This window comes from Kogia breviceps, chromosome 12 (genome assembly GCF_026419965.1).
Source record: "Kogia breviceps isolate mKogBre1 chromosome 12, mKogBre1 haplotype 1, whole genome shotgun sequence".
NCBI lineage: Eukaryota > Metazoa > Chordata > Mammalia > Artiodactyla > Physeteridae > Kogia > Kogia breviceps.
Window position 1 is genome coordinate 97,283,046 of NC_081321.1, and position 16,273 is coordinate 97,299,318.

At 63.1% G+C, this 16,273-nt stretch overlaps 1 protein-coding gene across 5 annotated transcripts in view; it reads right to left on the reverse strand.

Annotated features, from left to right (window-relative positions):
* Window positions 1-3,385: 3,385 nt before the first annotated feature.
* The window catches only part of SCUBE1 (signal peptide, CUB domain and EGF like domain containing 1), a 120,900-nt gene continuing 108,012 nt past the window's right edge, over window positions 3,386-16,273 (reverse strand). For all 5 annotated transcript variants that reach the window (XM_067010357.1, XM_067010356.1, XM_059080916.2 and 2 more), the window contains 7 exons: window positions 13,799-13,960; window positions 12,272-12,439; window positions 10,212-10,373; window positions 8,503-8,700; window positions 6,888-7,040; window positions 6,422-6,501; window positions 3,386-4,263 (listed from right to left, as the gene is read on the reverse strand). In XM_067010357.1, coding sequence (XP_066866458.1) covers window positions 4,111-4,263; window positions 6,422-6,501; window positions 6,888-7,040; window positions 8,503-8,700; window positions 10,212-10,373; window positions 12,272-12,439; window positions 13,799-13,960 — 1,076 coding nt within the window. In that variant the 3' untranslated portion in view covers window positions 3,386-4,110. The remainder of the gene's footprint in view (window positions 4,264-6,421; window positions 6,502-6,887; window positions 7,041-8,502; window positions 8,701-10,211; window positions 10,374-12,271; window positions 12,440-13,798; window positions 13,961-16,273) is intronic.

Genomic DNA, 16,273 nt, shown 5'->3' on the forward strand with positions numbered 1-16,273 from the left:
TCTGCCCCTCCTGCAGGTGCCCTGCACCCCACCCGGGGTCCTGGGAGGCGCGGGAGGGAGGGATGGCCTTCTCCTGACGCGAGCGCTGGGCTCTGCCACCCAGGCCTCCATCACCTTTATCTGTGTGACCAGAGGGCTTTCCAGGGCATCTTGTCAGCCCCTGGGCTATGGTCTCTCTGCCTTTCTAGGAGCCTAGCACACAGTAGGTGCTCAGCAAACGTTTGCTAAATGACCCAACTCAGTTCAGTCTCTTAGTTTTCAGCTGGGGCGGTGGAGGTGCTGGAAGTCTTATTCAGCCCCTGAAATGTCACTGAGGCCCCTGCTCCAGCTCCAGCAGGCGGGGGCCTCTTGTCGTGGAAGAGGGGTGACCTTGGCTGTGTCTCTGGGAGAACGAGGGTTCAGGTAGGAGAGGTGGGTTTGTAACAGGTGTGGGGGAGAGGGTCTCCGTGGGCCATCGCTCTCTGGAAGCTTCTTGGCCTGGGGTCTCAGTTCTACTCTATCTGCGTATCCCAAACCCATGGGTGGCAGGAGGGAAAGCTGCCCGGGGCCACCACCTTGGGCCCCACGGCCTCCTCGAGCCTGTCACCACAGAGGCGAAGAGCTGGGAGAGACTGAGGAAGGAGGCCACCACCCCTGGCAGGTGCGACCTCCCGTCTGACCCTAAACGGAGAGCCCCGGTGCCGGGGGCGCCGGCACCTAACAGCAGCTGCAAGGCACAATCGGGGCAAAGGAGCCTACTTCGGGGAAGCAGATGAGGCAACCTCAACACTCCCTCGCTGAGGGCTTGGCCACTCGACCTGAGCGGATTCCTTCCCTTTCCTGGGCGCATTTCCATGGAAGCAGAGTGTGCCAGGAGGTGCCCGGCCCAAGGGGCAGAGGTCCCTCAGTCTCCACTGCCATCTCTGCAGAGCTGCTCCGGTCGCCCCAGCCTGATGCTCTGTTGGGCCAGAACCAAGCTTATCAGAATCGCCAGGCCTTGGCACCTGCTTTCAGCCCTGGCCAGCGGGCAGGCTTTTGCTTCCAGAAATGTGTTGCTTAGCTCCATTCCTTGGAGTTTATCAACTGGCTAGCCCCTGAGGGTCCGTGCCAGGCAGGCCCTGGCTGGGATGGGTCTGTGGCTGCTCAAGGCCAACACCCCCTCCAGGAGGGGGATGTGCTCCGTCTGGCTCAGCCCCTGGGCAGCTCAGGCCTTCTGCACTCCTGTCTCAGCTTCTGTCCTGCAGGACTCACCGCAGGAACGGCCCTGCCTGGGCCAGTCCTTGTCCGCCTTCCCTTTTCTCTCCACCTCCACCTGGAGCCAGGTGGAATAGCCACCTTGTGTCAGCCAGTCTACCACCTGCGTCCACAACATGGAAATATGAAGAAACAAGCTTTGTTGTCTGGGTAGATCTCCTGGGACCACCAGGCCCCAAGGAGTGGCGACAGCTCTGCGTTTAATAAGCGGGACCCCCTGGGTCCCCAGCATGGGGCTGAGGGCTGACGAGGTTCAGGAAAGACCCCACCCTTGGACTTTGAGTCCCCTGATGGCGCGGCAGGTGGTTTTACTGGGGAGGGAGGGCTGGGTGGTGACAGCAGGCGGCTGGTGAATTTGGATCGCGGGCTCCCTGGCACCCGAGACGGTGCGGGGCCCACATCTGCACTGCCCCGTCCTGCTCTGCCCGGGAGACACGGGGCAGGGTCTGACCACAGTGGTGGCGAGAGCCGTGGATCGGGGTGGACCCACCGAAAGGGTGGGTAGGTTAGTGGGTATGTGGGTGGCAACTGCCAGAAACCACCCAAAGCAGCAGCACAAAGAGTTCAAGAGAGATGAGAGCTCTTTCTGGTCCCTCTCTGGATCAAAAAAAAACCTTTTTTTTTTTTTTTTTGCGGTACGTGGACCTCTCACTGTCGTGGCCTCTCCCGTTGCGGAGCACAGGCTCCGGACGCGCAGGCCCAGCGGCCACGGCTCACGGGCCCAGCCGCCCCGCGGCACATGGGATCTTCCCGGACCGGGGCACGAACCCGTGTCCCCTGCATCGGCAGGCGGACTCTCAACCACTGCGCCACCAGGGAAGCCCAAAAAAACCCTTTTTGAGAGCATTAAAAACAAACCCCCAAACCAAAAACCCCCCCTAGTGCCCTCCCCTGGGTAGCTACTGCTGGGGGCTGATTCTGGAGGACACACCTAATTTCTGGGGAGGACCAAGGGCTTGATGCGGAGGACAGGCCTCTTTCTGGAAGCTGTGAGTGGCCTTCAAGGACTGTGGCCAGGGGAGGGGCAGTGCGGCCTGGACGGGGCTCCCCAGCTGACGCCGAGCCACCGACCAAGTGCAGCGCCCTCCGCGCTTGAGCTGGATCTTGGAAAGAGAAGGTGCTGACAGCAGCATCAGTCAAGCTGGGGACCCGCCGCTGAGGACGCAGGTAACGGCGGTGAGTAACTCCTGAGCGCCGAGCCCCGCCGTGGACTGTGAATTCCGCCATGACCTGCTCACCACCCGGCCCGGGACCTGCAGGCCTCACGCCCTCAGCGCCACAGCCGTTCTCAAAGGGCGTGCTCGTCCCTAGCGGCCCGCGTGGGTCTGGGGCGAGGAGGAAACCACCCAGAGGCGTCCAGAATGGGTGACGGGAGTTCGTCTGAGGATTCGCCCGTGTTCCTTGGGATTCTGAATGTCTGGTAACCCTAAAGCCCCAGGGCGTCTGCGGGTCCCGCGGCTGGTGGCAGCAGCAGCGTGGCAGTGGGCGAGGCCGCGGCCCGTCGGAGCTCCTCGCTAGCTCCGTCCCAGGCCCTGGCTCCTGGCTGGGCGGGACACGGTGCCGCCCGGTCACACTCCAGACTTTGCTTCTTTACAGAGAGACGCTGAGAGGGAGGCCACAGGGTGCAGCAGAAAGAAGACTGCGCTGGAAGCCCGGCCTCCGACAGCTCGCCTGCCTCTGCCTGCGGGCAGCCCCCCGGCCCGGTGCCTGCTTTCCTCCCTGGGCCCCGGGGCCCCGCACAGCCTGTGCCCACAGGGGCAGAGCCTTGCCTTCCGGTGGCAAGCGTCCTCGGCTTGAACTCCACGGTCATGGCCTCGGGTCCGACACCGGCCCCTTCTAATGTTTACCACTGGGCCCTGTGACCCCAGGAAGGGGTCCGAAGGGACACTGCTTTCCACTGCATTCCCTCGGCGGGCAACACGCTGGCAGAGCACAGAGCCCAGGCCCCCAAGTGTCTGCACTCCACCGCGTGTCCAGGGCCGACCTGCCTCACCCCCGGTCTTGGAGGCTCCTGGCCTCTGTAAACAGACGTGGCAAAAGCGCCTGGAGGAGTAGTCTAATCCGTCAGGGAAGCCAGCAACAGCTGGGCGAAGACGGGGTGGCGATTAACATTTACAGTTACTAACGAAAATTCTCCTAAAGTACCCACAAATAGAAGTATATATACCTTTATCTTTATATTCATATACACATAGTACTTAATTAGATGCTCTATCATGGGAAAGCAGAAATCTACAGTTTCCTCTCCCAGCGCCTCTTTTCTGTCCCATCACAGAATCCGGAGAGCCCAGCCGCACTTGCCCGTGTCCTGGGCCCACGGCCAGAGGCGCTGGCGGGTGTGGACGCCCTGCGGGCGTCGACACTGGCTTATCACAGCCCCCAGACGAGCCTTCACCACCCCTGCTTCCACGGCCTGGCCTCCTGCCTCGGATTCTGCCTCTCAGAGTCCCCCTGAGACGTGGCAGCCACGCCCCTCTCTCCCCTGAAGCACCAGGCGGAGGGCACGTGCAACCTCCACGGGTCAGCTCTGCCGGGGACCCGCCTGGGTGGAGGCCGAGCGTCCTGGTCCGGGTGGCGTCCGCCGGTGCCAGCTCAGGAGAGGGCGCTATTGGTGTCCTGGAAGGAGCAAGAAAGGCCGCCTTAAGCAATGTTGACCCACGGGGGCGGCATCAGAGAGTGCAGCCGGCCTGGGGTCTCTGCCTGGGTGTGGTCTCGCCCGCCACGGGCCGGTCAGCGATTCCTGAAAGGCAGACGCCACGGCGATTCCCAAGGCAGCGTGGAGGCCCACGGAGCCGCCTTTAGCTTCAACTGTGGAGGGGCGGAGCCCTCTCCTCCCCGGGTAGCCGGCACCCCAAAAGCAGGGCAGCTGCACCGGGGTTATTTGTAGGGTCGCAGGAACCGGGACACCTTGGAGCGCAGCAGTTTGATGAAGGAGCGCGGGAACATCTCCTTGGACTCCTGGGCTGTGTACTTGAAGTAGTTCTGGGGATGCGCCAGCACGTCGAAGAGGGCCTTGATCAGCTTCTTGTCCTGCAAGACAGGGGGGAGGCCAGCGTGAGGGGCCTGGGGCCAGGCTGGAGGGCGCTGGCCGCTCGCCTCTGCCGTGCCCGGCGCCCTCGAGGGGCCTGAGGGTGTCTGCAGGGATGGGGGAAGCGAGAAGAGGCCGGGCTGGCTGGCGTGTTTCAGGACCCTACAGACTCTTTGCCACGAATAGGTTTTTCGGTTTTAATAGCCTAATTGGTTTTTTAATAGTCTATTCGTTTTAACTCTTGGAGTTCCAGTCACATTTTATCTTAAAAGGGTGCGCTGCAAAAACACAACAGCCAACGCCTCCCCCCCCCCCCCGCCCCCCAGATTGAAAACCAGGGCACGCGGAGTAGAGAGCAAGGCTTTGGAGGCCGATCGGCCGGACTGGAAACCGCAGCTGCACCACCTCCTCCCTAGTGCCTTAGCCCTGGGAACGTGGCCCTGCTGCTCTGAACCTGAATTATCCATCTGAATGACAGCGGTGACGATCCCTCCTCTCCGGGCGCAAGAGGAAGTGCAGGCCTGGGAGCGAGGCGCCTGGCCCAGGGGTGCTCGGCGGCCCACACTCGGGCGCCGTCACTCACCAGCTGGGCCCCTCTCAGAGCCCAGGGTCACCATCTGTAAAGTGGGGCGACGCCACCCTGGGGGAGGACCTCCAGTGAGCGGCAGCCACCGCACTTCCTGCCCCACGAGCTCGTCGTCTCAAGCGGCCGTCTCGGGGTGTGACTCGTCCCGGCATGCGCGAGCGGGCGCGCACACACGCGCACACGCGCACACACACGCGCACACACCCCCTCTCCCACGTGCACACATGCACCCGTGCCCTTGGAGACACTGGTGGAGTTCCTCCCGTGTGCTGGGCGCAGTGCCCGGTGCCGGGGACGGAGTGCTGAGGGGGAAGCCCTGTGGTTCCTTCCCCGTGGAGGGGGGGACGGGGGCCAAATAATCACAGGACAAACGTAAACTGCAGGCCTGACGGCCAAGAAGGGGGGCCGCCTGGGGCCCTCAGAGCGCAGCCTGGCTAGGGAGGCCCAGCGGACGGGACGCCTGGGCTGAGAGCAGGACGGGAGGACGTTCGCCGAGGAGAGAATGGGGAGGGAGCGTTCCTAGGGGGCCGTGGCCAGTGAGGTGGGGAGTGGAGGCCTGAGGGCCGCCGCGGAGGCAGCTGGTAGCTGTGCTGGGCTGGGCCTCGCTGGCCAAGGCTTGGCGCTGAGAGATGGGAACGCTTCCAGCTCTGAAAAGATGCCCCCAGCTGCAGGACGGAGGGCCGGGGCGAGGACGAGAGGGTCCGGCGCTGCCAACAGGACAGAGTCGGAGAGGCCAGGACGACCCTCTGGTCCCCGCTAAACAGACAGGCGCCCGAGGAAGGCGACGAGGGGCTTCGTGCCCCGAGACCCCCCAGGTCTCACCCGGGTAGGGCAGCAGGGGGCAGACCTCTTGGCTTACAAACTCCCTACTGTGTGCCGGAGTGCTCCAGGCCTGCGCTCGGAGACTCCGTGAGCCGTCCCAGCTGCTCAGACGCGAGGCGGGGCTCAGACAGCTGGCCTGGGGCCGCCCAGCTGGGAGGTGACAGCTGGGGCAGAAGTTAGCGAGGGACTGGCCGGCCCCGCTCTTGCCCTCCGCGCCACCCTCGGCTCCCAGGCTGGGGGTGCCGTCTGCCCAGGGCTGGGCCGGGGCCCGACCCCCAGAGCCCAGGCAGATCCCTGAGTCTGGCTGCTCACGGGGACAGCCTCGGCGCTGACCCGGCCTGTGCCCGCCGTGTGACGGCCACAGCCCCCGGACGGCTAGGTAGCTCTACTTCTCAGGACGTGGGCGGGATGAGGAGGGAGTGAGTCCCAAAGGCAGCGGAGGAGTCTCCTGATCCTAAGAGACCACGCTGTCGAGCTCTCCCCATTTCACAGATGAGGAAAGTGAGGCCGAGAGCTCACGAGGAACCCGCCCACGGGCACGTCAGCAGGTCCTGGGCTAGAAGGTCAGATGCACTGGACCAGCCCTGACCCTGGCCGCCTGCTCCCATCACCCTCTCTCCTCCTGTTGTCACTCTCCTCCCCTCACTTCTGTGCAGGGCTGGGGTCGGGGCTGGGGGCAGGGATGGCCTTGGATCATCACAGGCCACTATCCCAGGATTATATGATCCCTTCCCATAGGGAAGCTCACTCACTTTCAAAATTTCCTGGTGATTCTCTGAGGCGTAGAGCCGTCCATCGCGGACGATATCTTCTATTAACTGCTGGTAGTCCTCTGTGAAACACGCCGGTGGGCAAGGGAGGAAGGTGAGGGTAGAGGCTGAAGGCGAAAGTCCCTCCTGCCTCCTGCGCCCCGTCAGCCTCAGCCCTCCCCCTGGGCTTCAGGCTGCGTGCCTTTGTCTCCTCCACCCACACTGGTCTCCTCCAGGTTTGACTAGCTAGAAAACCCCTATACAACCCTCGAAACCCTGCTTGGGTAGCACCTCCCTCTGAGGCCCGCAGATGCCACTAATAGCGGCCTCATCTGCACCACCCTGTCCCCCTTATGGGCCTGTCTGGACCCCACAGTCCCCCAAGGCTGGAGCTCCCTGCGGCCGGGGAGGTGTGATTGGTTTCTGTGTCCCCAGCGCCAGCCTGGGTGTGCAGTGGGGCCACACTCACCGTCGTAGGTGACGTAAGGTACTTGGAACCCTTTGCCGCTGTTGCCTTCATTGGATTTGAACTGGATCCAGAGCTTCCTGGAGCGGGAGGTGAAGGCGATGGGCCTCTCGTAGGTCTGGCAGGTCTCGTAGGTGGTGATAGAGGTGGGTGAGGCTGGGGGCGGGGCAGGGGGGCGGAGGCACGTCACGGTTGAGCTGCCCCAGGTCCACAGCTCCTCACGCCGTCCTGCCACAGGCCTCTGGCCTCCCCACTCAGTCAGCCATCCAGCACCCACGGCACCCAGTCCCCCAAACACTCCAGCTCTCCAGTCCCCGCACTTGTTCCCTCGGCCCCAAATGCCCTTCCTGACCCTCAGCCCCAGTTCCTCCTCATCCCTCCGAGACAAGTTTCTGTGCCTCCTCCTCCAGGAAGCCTCCCTGACTGCTCCACCCCCACCCTACTCTGTTTCCTCTCTGCTCTGCGAACACTGTACTACAGCCCCTCCCTATAGGGTTGTCACTGTCTGCCTGCCAACTGCTCCTCGAGGACAGGGCTCACGCCTGCACCCAGCACAGAGCCGGGGCCGGGGGGCTGGGGTGGAGGGGCAGGTGAACAGGGTGAGCCTGCTGCCCCCTGGGGTGCCTGGGGCTGGCCAAAGGGTGCCCCACTTCCTCACTGCTCCCTGGGGGAGGTTTCCTGAGGTGTCCTCGAGGTGGGAGAGGCTGACCTCCCTAGAGCTCAGCTCTGTGGACAGACTGGAGGGGAAGATGCTGCGGACTGGGGGGGGCTGGTGATGGGAATGGGCGGGGGATGGTCCCGGGCTGGGCTCTGACTGGCTGTAGGACGCTGGCGGGGGACCTTGCCCTCCCTGGCCTCAGGCCTGCCATTGCCACACTGGGGGCCACCTCCTGCTCATCAGCTACACTGAGTGGGCGGTGCAGGCAGCCGGTACCGATGCAGCGCACGGTGGACAAGCCCCTCCCCCTCCCCCGCCCCGCCTCTCCTGCTCCTCTGGCGGGGCTCTGTGTATCAGACACATCCCAGGCCCCGGTGGGCGGGCACGTTTCTGAGGCGCAGGCCGTAACGGGTTCTACGCAGTCCCCGGGGGGTCTCAGGGCTCCCCACCTCTCTTGCTGCCGTGGCCATCTGGGCACGCGCTCGTGCCCACCCACTGCTGAGGGGCTGGCCCCTCGCTCAAAGTCTCACCCGGAGCCCCCATGGGGGCGGTGAGCTGGGGGGCTGCAGCTCACAGAGCGGGGGAGCGGACGCTGGGGCGCCCTGTGTGAGCGCACGGGCTGGCCCTTCACCCCCCCCCCCCCCCACCGAGCGCAGGGCTGGGAAGAGGCCCTGCGGGGCAGGGGGTGCTCCTGGGGGCACACCCTGGGTGGTGTGGCAGGATGCGGGAGAAATGGGATGAGACACTGGCTTGTTGGCGGCGTCGAGAAGACCAGACCTGCCCAGGCCCTGATTCCCACACTTCGGACACACCCTAAGCTCTCCGGACCTTTCGCACAGCTCTGGAAAGCCCCGCCCCTGGGCTCGGAGGTGAGTGCAGCGCGCGTGCGCGCGCGGAGCTGTGCCGCGGGGGAGTGGTGGGCGTGTGGTTGAGGGCGCCCCCCCCCCCGACGGCACGTACCGCTCTTCCTCATGACCAGGACGTCGCCACACCCGTCCTCCACGGGCAGGAAGATCTCGGGGACCACGATGAGGATCCTGCGCTTGGCGGGCGGCGAGATGTGCCACACGCACTCGGCGTTGGCCGGGTAGTCGCCGGGGTAGTTGGGGGACTCGACGTAGCCCGTGTAGTCGCCGAGCTCGCCGCCGCAGTGCTGGTCTGTGGGCACCACGGCCCGTGCCCTGGTCAGGCCCGGCTGGCCCTCGGCAGCCTTGGCGGCCCAGGGCAGGGCTGCTAGGCGCTCTGCCCCCTCTTCGCCCCCCCCCCCCTACCCGGCCCTCCCCGCCAGCAGGCCAGGCTCCAGGCCGCTCTTCCCTCGGGGACCCCTCAGCGGGGGCGGGTCCCCGTTCCGTGTTGGTTCTCGGAGGCCCAGCCCCGGGTGCCTCCTTCCTGGGCTGCCTCACCTGAACCTCCGCGGCCGGGCCTCGTCCTGGCCTCCTCCCTGGAGCCGCTCGCCTCCCCGGCAGGCGCGTCCGTGCCCCCGCGGCTGCCGGCTGCCCGCCGGCCCGTGCCCTCCTCCGGGTCTCAGCCAAGGCCAAGTGTGCCCCCACGTCCCCTTTCTCCCACTCACTCGTCTGTGCACCCCTTTGCTCAGCGTCCCCCGAGTGGGCCCTAGGTGCCAGGTGTGGCCCTCCCCGGGAAGCAGGCAGGCTCAGGGACCAGCAGGAGACACGCTTCCCTACCTTTCCCATCTTAGCTAAGCCGTGCCTCCTCAAAGAGGCCAAACGTGACTTTTTTTAATGAGCTAAATGGTTCCCAGCTTAACTGCGTAAAGGAAGTTATGCAAAGAAAATTGAGTGTAAGTACTAAATGTACATAATTTTCTCACACATTTTCATTTACAGATCTCCTCACATCAAAACTTCTGGGAAACATTTCATTTTCACCTGATCATTCCAGAAGCTTCCCCCCCACTTTTCCTCATTAGGACGTTTAAACACTTAAAAAACCCTGCCTATGCTGAGCTGCAACAGGAGGCCGCGAGCCCAGCCGGGGCAGCCCGGGCAGAGGGGATGGCGTCCAGGTCGAGGGTTAAATCTCCTTCACGGGCCATTAGGCTGTTCCAGACACGACCAGCAGCCCCGGAAAGGGGTCGCTGGCTGGAAACTGATGAGGGAAAGGGTAAAATACCAGAACATATGCCCTAAAGGGCTCTGAAAAATGCATCAGAAATCCCTAAAGACAGCATCCTCTGGGTTAGGCCCAGATGACTCGCTGGTGAGGGGCTCAGACATGATCTATTTCCCAGATTGTCTTACGTTGCCACGTTTCTTTTGGCTAAAACGGAGCTTCCTACAGACACAGGGCGGCCTTCTGGTCTCCCTCTTCCGCCTGCACCCTGGGTACACCCTGAGCATCCGGCGCCTTCACTCACAGCTGCAGGGTCGGGCGCCCCACCAGCCTCCCTGACTTTTCCCTCCGCAGACCCAGAGCCTGGAGTGGGGCCTGGCCCGGCACCGAGGCGCCCGCGAGCCATGGGAACCGACGAACACGATCAGGTCGCTCCGTGGAGCGCAGGGGCCTGGCCAAGCCGGCCGCACCCTCCGCACCACAGGGTGTCCCACCGAGGGCATGTGCGGATGTGATGCATGTCACCCCGCCCTCACAACCTGCCCCCGGTCCCCTCCCGGCACCCGCAGCTCCTCGGCCGCGGAAAGAGCAGCACCTACTTTTGCAGTGTGTGACGTTGGTGGAGCCGTCGAAGTCTGTGCTGGTGTTGCCCGGACAGGTGATGCAGTGGTTCTGGCCAAACTCAGGCTGGTAGGTGCCGACAGGGCAGCGGATGCACCGGTGGGTGGTGGTATTGTAGCGGTGGCCAGGGGAGCAGTGTACTGTGTGGGCGGGGGCGGGGGGAACCGGTGGGAAAGGGCAGGCGGCATTCTCCCCGGGGCTCCCTGCCCTCGAGGGCTGACTCAGCACAGAGCTCAAGGCCCCTCCCCATTGCCCGGTAACCTTCCACCCCTGCGCCCAGTCCCTGAGGGGCCGACGCCCCTGCTCCCTGCCCCCGCCCGCAACAGTGCAGGGTGTGCTGTGGACCACGGGTTCTGGGCAGCGAGCCAGGCAGGCCGAGCCCCGCCCCGGGGCCGACATCGTACTCCGGCGGGCTGCGTGGGATGCCCGTCTGTGCCTCCACTGGGGATAATAAACGGAGAGTGAGATGCCGCAGGGCCGGCTGCGGAGGGAGGCGAGGGAAGGCGGCACCGAGGGGACCGGCGTGGAGACCCGAGGAGTGCGGAGCTGGCCCAGGGGTGGGCCGTGTCTGTGCCAGCTGTGGCCGGAGCAGAGGTCAGGGGCCACGGTGAGGACTGGGCTTCCCTCTGAGCGAGGAAGGCCACCGGCTGCTGCGCTGGGAGTGGGCTCTGGGGGAGAGGGGTGGGGGCGGAGGCCGAGGCAGGACAGGCCAGGGCCGTCGGGGACGCGGGTGGCGGTGGCCTGGGTCAGGGTCACTCTGCGTCTGTTTATTTTTAATTTTATTTGATTTTTGGCCGCGCTGCGCGGCACGCGGGATCTTAGTTCCCCGACCAGGGATCGAACCCGTGCCCCCTGCAGGGGAAGCGCGGAGTCTTCACCGCCGGACCGCCAGGGAAGGCCCAGTCGGGCTGTTTAGAAGCTAGAGCTGCAGGGGCTGCGGACAGACTGGGTGTGAGGTGAGGGGCAAAGCACTCAGAGTGACGCCACGGTTCCCTTGAGCACCTGGCAGGAAGAGCCGCCGTGCATGGGAGGGGAGCCTGGACTTGTGGAATCGGAGATGCTTGTTAGACACGACATGGAGCTGTGGCCTGGCAGGAGGGCGGAGTCCAGTTCAGAGGGAGGCTGGACTGGTAACAGAAGCTTGGGGTCCCCCGTGCAGAGATGCTACTTACAGCGAGCAGAGGAGCTTATCCGGACTCAAGGCCTGGGACGTCCCAGCACTGGGGGCAGGGCTGGGGGAGGCTGAGCGGGGCCCCGGGAGCAGGAAGAGCGCTCCAAGGGAGCCACGTCCCAGTCTCGGGAGACGCAGACAGGACTGACTTGGGCTCCAGCAACTCAGGGGCCCCGTGGGCCGCCTTGCTGGGCGGGTGTAGTGGGGTGACAGTATGACTGGCTGGCGGGGATTCGGAGACAATGAGAGGAGAGGGAGTGGAGTCCAGACACCCCTTCTGGGAGGCTAGCAGTAAAGGGGAGAAAACCTGGCAGGAGCCAGGGGGAGGTGGGGCTGGAGAGCTGGGGAAGATTCAGAGTCTGTATGTCGGGCCATCAGCAGGTGGGGAGGACTGTCCCTCAGTGGAGAGTCGAGCCTGGGGCGGCGGTGGAGCTTTGGTGGTGTGGAGGGGAGGAGGGGCCGCGCTGCAGGGCCCCGGCAGCCCTGAAGACCTCTGACCTCCTCTGACCTCTGACCTCACCCCACTGCCCCTCCGCCTCCTGCCCCTCCTCACCTTCCCTCCCCTCCCAACCTTCCTCCCCGTGCAGCTCAAAGCCTGCCCAGCGTCTGGAGGAGCTGGCGGCTGGGGGCTCAAAGCTCCAGTCTGGAGCCTCTGTGCCTGCCTGGCTCTCTCATCCGAGCCCTCAGGCAGGCCTGTGTTGGACCCCCGCCGTCCCTGTCCTGGGGTGCAGCACAGAGCTCGTCACCAGTGTCCAGTGCTTGAGGCTCCAGGCTCCTCCTCTGACCTCGGAGGTTTGCCAGGGCAGGAAATGAGGGGCCTCCAGGGAAACTGACCCTGAGCGGAGGGGTGAGTGGGGGAGTCCTCACCTTTGGCCTCACAGTCTTGGAAGGCGGCTGTGCCCTCGTGCTTGGTAAGCAGTCCCCCTCCGCAGGGGAAGCAGCCCGTGCGCCCAGGCTCAGGCTGGTACGTGCCCACGGGGCAGGCCTGGCAGGGCCTGAAGCCGTCGGCGGAGAAGAAGCCTGGAGAGCACTGGCCTGCAAGTCAGAGGTCACGGCTCAGGCTGGGGGGCGGGGCGCCTCGGTCCAGACCCGGCACTCAGCTCAGCCCTCACCTGTCCTGGGAAAGGCACCAATAAGGCACCAAGGCGGGGGTTCGAGGGGGAGGAGCGCGCTGTGTGGTCTTGGTCAGGCCTGGCTTTTCTCCTCCCACCAGCTAGAAGGCTGTGGGTTGAGAAGTGGCCTTGCTCCAGAGCTGGGAAGTGTGGACACCACATGTGGAGGTGGGAGGTCGTGGAGGCCATTTATTTAGGGGGCTCTGCCCAGGGGGCGGGCCACACTGTCTTCCCATGAGGACCTGGGGCTCTTAAGCTCCAGGCTGATGCTGCCTTGTCTATCTGCCTGGCTGGGCCTGAGCGGAGGGAGGGGGTTCTGTGAGGTCCCTAGGGCACAGCTGGGACAAAGGGAGGAGACAACACCTTCTAGCAAAAAGTCAGGATGTAGAGAGTATTCTGGCGCTGAGCGAGGCATGGGCTTAGTGCCTTCTCAGCCCCCAGTGGCTGAGAATTCTCTGCTCCCCCAGTGGCCTCTCTGTGCTGTCTGACAGGTACTACCTCCCCTGGGGCACAGACCACACTCCTGGAGGGGGCAGGGGCCGGAGGGCAGCGGGCCAGTCTGCAGGGACTCAGGGCTGGGCTCTGATCTCCTCTGTCCCCCAGAGAAGGCTGGAGGTCTCTGCCACCCTGAGGGTCCCACTGACCAGCACACCTTTCCCCATGCATTCTCTTGGGTGATCTCCCCACAACGGCCCGGGAAGGGAGGCTGATGGGGGGAAGGCTACAAGCCCATTTCACAGATGAGGTTAAGTGGGGGTAGTAAATGCAAAAGCTCTTTGCAAACCAAATTGTGCTTGGTAAGTTGGAAAAGGGCTCTCCAAACCATCCAAAAGGCCAACTGTAAAGTTCTTTGCGTAGAGCACAGTTCTTCCCCAACTATCTGGCTGCACTCCATAAAGCATCTCGACAGTGATGGGTGCCCCATGGGGTGTCACGTGTTGGGTCAACTATAAAGCACTATGTACCTCCGCTATAAGCTGACCTGTAAATGAGCAAGTGCTAAACTGTAAAGTCCTTTCCAACCTGCATGGTGCAGTTTCAAAGGGCACCAAGTGCAGCCCAGCGCCTGCTCACCGCCGTGCGCTCTGGCACATGCCCTGTGGGTCTGCAACGCACTTTGTAAGTGCAGCGCGTGGAAGTCCTGACAGGCTCTGGAAACGGCAAAGAGCTTTACAAAAGACCACGAGGCACCCGGGCCTTTGCTTTGGGAACCTCGGTGGAGACAGGAGGTGCCCTGTTCCCCCACCCCCGGCTCCTCTTTCCAGGGAGGGCCCCTACTCGCCTCCACACTCGGATACGTTGCGGGCACCAGCCAGGCCGAGCCCGTCGCTGCTGGGGCACGGCGTGCAGCTGAGCTGGCCGTTCCCGTCCTGGTAGGTCCCCGGCGTGCATGGCACACACTGGTCTGGCTCTCCGCTGAAGTAGGTGCCAGGCCCGCAGGCCGCTGTGGAGGCAACGTGGAGAGACTGCTGGGGGCGGAGGTGGGGAGCAGTGACCAGGCAGTCTGGCCGTCTGTCTGTGGGTGCCTCAAGCCCGGGCTCTGTCCTTCCGCACAGGGCCCAGCTCTCGCCCCTGTGGCTCCAGGGGCCCAGAGGGGCCCAGACCCATCCCAGAAGAGCAGGGGGTAGGAGCTGGGCGGTGGTCACCTGTGAGGACCCTCTCCTGGTCTCGTGTGCCCTCCTAGCTGCTGCCACCCAGGGACCCCCGCAGACCCCTGGCCTCAGCCCTCTCGTAAGTGTCTCTGCAGGGACTTTGGTCCCCTCTCTGCTCCACATGCTGCCCTCCAGCCCTGGGCCCTCAGCCTGTGTACCAACACAGTCAACTTCATCCAGACCGAGCTCCCCTGCCGGCTGCGGCGGAGCTGGCACCTGAGGACGTGGGGCTCAGGTGCAGAGGGGCTGGGGGAGTGACAGGGGCCTGGGCGCTGAGGATACAGAGAGGCCGGGCTGAGGAGAGCCAGTGTGGTTGGCTGCACTGGCCACATAAGCAAACTGATGAGTAACTAAGGGAACTGACTGAGAAAATAAGTTACAGAGAAAGGGAGCTGAATGCCTCATGGGACAAGATATTTAGAAACATGGAAAAATAACAAGGGAAAGAAAAGTTAGAAAGGATAGCGAGGTACTGAATTGGAGGTATTGGTATGAATTCATGGTTTTATAAAACACACGCACACACACACACGCACACACAAACACAGAGCTACAGGAATAGCATAGGTACATAGGTCTCCATGTAATATATGCATACCTATACTTTCTAGTTCTGTCCCATGAGAGGGCCTACAAGCAGTGACACTCCAGTAGCAGTGAGTATCTCAGCTTTCACTTTCTACACACTCTCCTCCTCTAAAAAGAACAGGGGTCCTTGGAGTCTTGGCTGATTCCAAGGCAGGGAAAGCACAAGCTGAGTCTGAAACATCTTTAGGACCAAACAGTAAGAGCTCAGTGAGTCATGGAGCCATGTCAAAAGGACACAGGGGCCAAGCGGACGGGGCGCCCACTGGCTGAAGCGGGGACGATCTGAGCACTGAACTAAGTCATGCTAGGCGTGGATTACAAGCCAGTGAGGAATCTGTGAGTCCACACTGACATAAATGCATAGATATATAGATACATGCCAACATGTGGGAGAAGGGAGAGCTCTCTCTCGACACTAGAACGCTAATAAATGTAGGAGGGATGATAGAAATAGAGAACACGGCTTGGCAGCAATTGTAGAGGCGGCTAATTGGGGGGCTGTCGGCGAGCGGATGGCAGTTTGATGGGGGGCGGGGTGTTGGTGCACACTCCAGTACACCCCCATGAAATCCCAGTCAATTGCAGAGGGAAACCGGTGAATTAAGGTGGAGGAACCGGCGGCGGGCCAGGGCAATACCCTGTGCCTCCTGACGGGGGCGCTGAAGAGCAGACGTGGGGCGTGGTTTTCCTGCCAAGAACGCGGGCCCTGAGGCTGGTCACCAGGAAACACCAGACGCAGCTGAGGGTCACCTTACAGAACTTAGGGCCAGCCGGGGGCAGGACAGGAGAGGCAGGGGAAGAGCCGGGCACTGCCCCAGATGAAGGATTCCGGAGACATGACCACTAAACACAACACGGAGAGGAAAGGGATGCTGTCCGAAGAGCTGGTGGAATTTAGCAGGTGATGTAAAGGCACACAAGCACGCCACACGCACGGGAAAGCATGACGGCGCGAACGCTGTAAGACATCCGCGATGGGGAAATCTGGGTGAAGAAAATACGGAAGCTGTTTGTTCTGTCTGGCAGTGTTTCTGAAAGTTTGAAGTGGTTTCAAAATAAGTGGTTAAAAATGAAAGAGTGACATCCCCGAGTCCCTCCCCCTCCCCACTTGCGGGGGAAGGGCGCTGTGCCAGCTCCACCGCCCCTCCCCCCACCCCTATAGCCCACCTCCTCTCCAGCTGCTCCCAGCCTGTGTCTCCGGCCCAGGCTACACCCTGCGCTCCAGATTTGTGGCTCCAACCTGGTCCGCGCCTTCACCAGCACGACTCATGAGCGTCTCAGACTGACAAGGACAGCTAGGACCCCCGCCTCCGCCAGGCCCCTCCCCCAAGTTTCTCCCAGATCCGAAAACGATGCCATCTCTGCCCAAGTGGCCCGCACCCTTGGAGTCGTCCTTGAAGCCTCCTTCTCCCTCGCCTCCCTCTCCAAAGCGTGCTCTCAATTTCTCTCTTCCTCGTCCGCCTCTCCTGCTGCCCCTGGTTCCAGGCTCTACCATCTCTGGCTAGGGCTCCGCCCCA